Source organism: Peromyscus maniculatus, chromosome 4, assembly GCF_049852395.1.
Source record: "Peromyscus maniculatus bairdii isolate BWxNUB_F1_BW_parent chromosome 4, HU_Pman_BW_mat_3.1, whole genome shotgun sequence".
NCBI lineage: Eukaryota > Metazoa > Chordata > Mammalia > Rodentia > Cricetidae > Peromyscus > Peromyscus maniculatus.
Window position 1 is genome coordinate 146,909,671 of NC_134855.1, and position 6,000 is coordinate 146,915,670.

Genomic DNA, 6,000 nt, shown 5'->3' on the forward strand with positions numbered 1-6,000 from the left:
TTCTGATTTCTTTAGTAACTACAGAATTTTCTTGTTTTACCAGAAATACCCAGGCTGAAATGTGTGAGACCTGACATGCTCCAAGATAACAGCAGCTTACTAATTTCAAAAAAGGTCTATCAAGGAGTACGGCTTCAGTGTGTTAAAAAAAAAAAAAAGGAAATACTCCACTGGAATCTAATAATTAAATGTGTCCAGACTGAATCTGAAGGTTTCCAGATTTCATTCGGAATAGAAAACCAGTTTTCAGCTTTAAAACATGACTGTTTCAGAGCCACATCATGAGCTTTCTCATTACCTACCTCAACTCATACCCAACAGACAGCAAGCACAAAAGCACAACTATTAGGATCAAAAACAATTCTCCTCGTCCAAATTAAACCCATTAAGCCTACCCAGAATCAACACATGCTGTCAGATCATATGATGGAGTCCAGTATTCTACTTTGATGCAGGGAGAAGAGCAAGCTCCATAACTCCAGTAAGATAAGCAGTTAACTTCCAGCCATTGAAACAGAAAATGATTACCAGCACCTTAAGCTAATGTTATCATCGGTACAGCTAGGCATCCTGTGCAGTACTGTAATAATGACTCAGCCTCACTAATGGTTAGTGCCACTGACAAAGGGAATCCTTTTCATTCTGGTGAAAGGGAAGTTTGAAGTATGGGCTGTGTTCCTGATACTCCTAGCTCGTTAATAACTTAAATACAAATATACTACACAAATAACATTTTCACAGCAGTTGAATATGGCCCAGAATGTTCTAAATTTCACACAAAAGGCTGTAATTTTTAAGTACTGTAAAGAATGAGCTCCATAGCAGGGGAAAAATCTTTTACATCTTACAGGATTCAGGCAAGCAAAATAAGGGATATGTGGTTTTACTTTGTGAACTTGCAGCTAATGTTAAGATGGATCAGGATCACTTAAAATCATATTTAAGTAAATATCCTCACTATAAAGATCAATTAAGAAGCCAGGGTATAAAAGCTGGTTTTTATTTTTAAAATTGTCTTTCATATTTACTTGCTCAATCACTAGTCAACAGTGTATTACTTGATAGAGCAAACAGTTACTGAAACTACATGTAGACAATACCCACAAAGCTAATCACTACAGCATCAGAACTTTAAGGTGGTAGGTACACAAAAGTGCTTTTCAAGATTTTGGTAAGAAGTAAATGGTGTGCCATTGATTACCACCCTCCCCCCTTGATCTACTCTATCAAAACAGGAAACTTCATTTCTTCATACCAGTATCATCCCTACTGTATGGAGATAACAGTACCTAATTCCTAAGGGCCCTTCCGAAGAATAAATTAGACGAGCCAAAGAAAGAGTTGAGGTGCGGCTTCCCGCAGTTAAGTGCTCAAAAAGATATCGTTGGAAAATGTGAATATATCCTAAAAGTTAACAGAGGCAGTTTAAGTCATTCTCTATAAAAATGCAAACATAACATGTGCATGATTATGGACTGGGTATATTAAATAACTCCTTTATATTATTTAGAAGAGAATTATGGAAGTCAAACAAGAGAAAAAAGGCTCAAGTTTGTTTCATCACTAAATACATCACTTACCAGATCAAATTAAAAAGCAAATACTTTATTATTAAATTCTTACCTTCCTTCAGAGAGCTTAAAACCACTTCTTACATCCACACCTACCACATTCTTTGCCCCCTTCCAAAGAAGCATATCCATATACTAGATGGTTTTCTAAATTCAAGAGGTCTCATCTCCCTCTTTTAAAAGCCTGATAGGATGAACGATACACCCAAGAAACAACCCAACCCCTGACAATTCTTAGCTCCTAGTCTTGTACAACACCCTGCCCAGTCACTTCTGAGAAATTTCCCCACCCCCAGATAAAATTAAGTCCTTTATGCTCCCAAAGCATTTTGGGTACACATATGCTCTAACACCTACCTTGTAATTAACTAATTATGACTCCCCCAATAGGCTGAGTTGAGAGCAAGACAGAGATATGGTCACAGGTTCAATTCTAGCACTAAGCACGACATATATAAAGAACTCAAGAAAAGCTATGCTTGACTTAGATTCTCTCCTGACTTGGTGCCATCTCTTTTTAGAAATATTAATTTAAGGTATGGACTGCTGCACCAGAAAACCTACTCAACAGCTTCTCTCACTAAAGTTTCCCAGACCCCAAACTCAAACATGATTATGTAGCAACCCAATCAGTGGGAATTTCCAGTGTACTACAATGAGATTGCTGGAAAGCCCATAACTGTGAGCTTCTTACTGGGGTGGTGGGAGGGAGACACCCACCAACACATTCTTCCCTGGGTAGCTTTAGTGGAAATATTTTAAAAACAAATGACTGGAAAGGGCTCAAAACATGAGGATGTGGAGAAAGCTAGTTAGCTTTTAATTCCTGAAATACAGCAGGTCTGGAAAAGAATGAACAGAAAGACAGGAGTGAGGGATGGCCACTCTTTGTTTCAATAAATAAAATCTTTTTTAAACTCCCTATAGCCCCCAAAGAAAAGGCCAGCACACCAGGTCCAGACGAACAACTCAGCAACCGTCCTCACGACAAGTACACTAAACTGCGTCTCTTAAAAAATTTGCCTTGGGAACCCTAGCCACAAAGTTCTAGTCACTAATACTTTTAATTTTTTAAGGAAAATCAATATGCTCAAGTCCATCACTCACACTAGGTGACACAGAGACAACTTGAAAACTTTTTAAAGGGAGGAATATTTGCAAAGAACACAACTTGGGAAAACAATCCCAAAATACAAAGAACTCCACAAAAGGTGGCTTTAGTTTTTTGTAATTGCTACCATAAACATCTCACCATTAAAAAAAAAAAAAAGCCGAAAAAACACAAAACCCAACAGCTGCCTAAGGGAACCTTTCATTCTGGAAGCAGAAAAAAAGCAAGCAGACGTCAAGCAGAAAGCGAATAACTTCCAAAATAAAGTTCTATTTAGGAAAAAAGGGTAATTTAGTCTCCAAGCCTTCCCTCTCGGGTGAGGTCTGTGATTTATACGGCTCCGCTCTGCCGAAAGCTCTTTCTGGACGGCTCAAGGAGCCGAGGGAGGGAGAGAAAGACACAGGCACAGAAAGGAGAGGAGAGATGAAAAAGAAAATGGCGCAGAGACTAAGTCCCGACCGTCGACAAGGCGACTTTCCCGGGAAGAATCCCGGCGGAGGAAGGCCGCCCGAGACCCAGCGACGAGCGACGCGGGGTCTCCGTTGCCCCCTCTGGGGAAGGCCGAGATCTGGGGGTGCTGGGACCCCGGGAAAGGGGGTCTAGAGGCGGCCCGATGGGAACAATGGGGCCGGTGAGCGAGGAGCCGGGACTTAGTCTCTGGGACGCCATGTCTGTCCTCTGCCCGGCTCCGGCCCGGCGCGGGGGAGGCGGCCGGCGGCGTGAGGGGACACTCGGGGCGGGGCGGGGGGCACACTCACCATTCAATCGGAAATCCGCTTCGATCTGAGGAAAGAAAAGGAGGGAAGATATAACAACCGGCACATGAAGCCCCGGGGCGGCGGGCGAGAGCGCGCGGCCGGGGGCCGGGCCCACCCGGCGCCCCGGAGCCCGGAGCCCGGAACCCCGCGAACGGCCCTCCCCAGGGCTGCCATCCCCCCCAAACTCCAACTTGACGGCTCCGCCCGGGGCCCGGCCACCCAAGCGGCCACAGCCGGCCGCCCTTCACCGCGGACTCGGGCCTGTCAACGCGGCGCGGCCGGAGCCGGGGCTGAGCCGGGAGGCCGGCGGCGAGGCGGGGGCCCGCGGGTCGCACCTGGGAGTCGTTGTGGAGATGGTCCCCGCTCATGTCGGCCGGCGGGCGAACGCTGAAGGCTCAGAGGCAGCGCGGGGGAGAGACGCGGACGGTCGGGGCGGCCTGAGCAGGCGGACGGAGTTCCCGAGAGGCACGAGCAGACGGCGACAGCAGCCACGGTCCCGAGACTCCCGGGGCAGCGGAGGAGGCGGCGGCAGCGGCGGCGACGCTGACAGACTGCCGGGCGGGCGGACAGGCGGGCGGGAGGGCGACGAGAACAGACCCCCAGCAGTTGTGTAACAGCCTAAGTTCGCATTTCCCCTCACTGCGCCTGCGCGGCCGCTTTTAAATGGGACGTCGGCGACGTCAGAGCTCGTGGAAAGGGGCTGAAGGCTGCGGCGGGTCTCTTCGAGGTCCGGGGGCAGAGCCGGTTTTGCTTTGCGGGTTCCGCCCCCTTCATTTGCATATGTTCGACCACGCCCACCCTCTCTGCCTAGCTGCGGGCTCGCATTCTCCGAAGCGGTACACTGGCTCTGGGCAGTGCGCAGGCGCAGCGCGGGCACCGCCTTTGGACCCGGGACACCGGCGCGGCCACGTGGTAGGCCTTTAAAGGCCGCGGCGGGACCCAGCTGGACCAGGCAGGGACCGAGTCTCCAGCTTCCGCATCTCTGGAGCCCGAGAAGCTCGATCTGTGCATACCTTGGCTGCGGGGATTTTAGTTCACCACCGTCCCTAAGGCGTATTGCTGGAGTCTCCTCCCAGCCATTGTCCAGACCTCAGACTTCTGGATTACTTCACACCCATTTTTTTTTTAATTATTTTAACTTTTTCAGTCAAGTTTAGCTCCAGTTTACAGACTCATACATACATTCCTGTCACAAGGGCCAGCTGCATTCATTCATTCTACAAATACACATTGAGCATCTACTGTGAGCCAAGAATTATGCTGATGTCAGAGGGTTGATGTTCCATACCAAAGGGAATTGGACCTTTGGGTAAATGGGTCCCGGTTCTATCCAGGGTTGTACCCCGAGCATGTTATTGGGAGAGAGGTAAAGGGAGAACTATCATTTAGGGAGCACCATACTGTAAGGCTTGCCCTGAATCCTCACGGTCCTAGGTGTGGACGGCCTACTCCTACCTATAAAGCTGTCTTAGGGATAAGTGACTTTGAATCACAAGTAACATCAACACTTAGATGCCTCACAAGCGCATTCCAGGCTGAACTCATCACCCTGGCTCAATCTCCAGTACTGCAAAATATAAATTCGAAAAATATTCATAAACGCATTGAGTGATAAATACTTGGGGTTAATTCTTGTGAATGCTTCAAAACTCAACCCAGCCGGGCGGCAGTGGCGCACGCCTTTAATCCCAGCACTCAGGAGGCAGAGTCAGACAGATCTCTGTGAGTTCGAGGCCAGCCTGGTCTACAGAGTAAGATCCAGGACAGGCACCAAAACTACAACAGAGCAAACCCTGTCTCAGGGAAAAAAAACAAAAAACTCAACCCAGCTGTGCGGTGATGGCACACAACTTTTATCCCAGCACTTAGGAGGCAGAGGCAGAGGCAGGCAGATCTGTGAATTCGAGGCCAGCCTGGGCTACAGAGTGAGTTCCAGGAAAAGGCTACACAGAGAAACTCTTGTCTCAAAAAATAAAAAAATAAAAAAAACTCAATCCAAATATTACCTAGAAGTGACACACACACACATGTGCGCGTGTTTTCCACCTGCAGATCACTTATGCCTCTCATAAAGTATCTCTCCTTTATAACACGTCACGATCATTAAATTACTTATATGGGAGTTAGCAACTTTTTGTCTGTCTTCTCTATATGATGCAAGGCAGTGAGGGTGAGGACTTGCCAATCTTGTTTAGCACTTAGTCCCCAGGACTCAGCAACAGGTCCTCTGACAGAAGGGGTCCTAGTCAATAAGTGAATGCAAGCAGAGTAATGCAGTGCCTAACAGCCCACACTTGGAAGTTAACCCAGCTTAATTTTGAATTCTGCTTTCCTATTAGCTGTGTGACCTTGAACAAATTGTGTAACCTCTCTGAATTCCAGTTTCTTCATCTGGACAATAGTGATAATTGTGTTTAATAGACTATCCCAAACAAAAAGACCTTGTTTGAGGGCATGTAGATAATATGTACCATCCATTTTTATTGAAACTCAGGTCTGCCTGATGCCAATGCTCTTTCTCTGTAACCATTATGCCAGAGCCAATTTTGCCTGGCTTAGT

At 47.0% G+C, this 6,000-nt stretch overlaps 1 protein-coding gene across 2 annotated transcripts in view; it reads right to left on the bottom strand.

Annotated features, from left to right (window-relative positions):
• The window catches only part of Top1 (DNA topoisomerase I), a 90,525-nt gene extending 86,285 nt beyond the window's left edge, over nt 1-4,240 (bottom strand). The window contains exons 1-2 of one of the 2 annotated variants that reach the window (XM_076571243.1): nt 3,776-4,240; nt 3,441-3,465 (exon numbers count right to left, since the gene is read on the bottom strand). In XM_076571243.1, coding sequence (XP_076427358.1) covers nt 3,441-3,465; nt 3,776-3,808 — 58 coding nt within the window. In that variant the 5' untranslated portion in view covers nt 3,809-4,240. The remainder of the gene's footprint in view (nt 1-3,440; nt 3,466-3,775) is intronic. The other variant, XM_076571244.1, reaches the window with a different exon arrangement.
• Nucleotides 4,241-6,000: the final 1,760 nt, after the last annotated feature.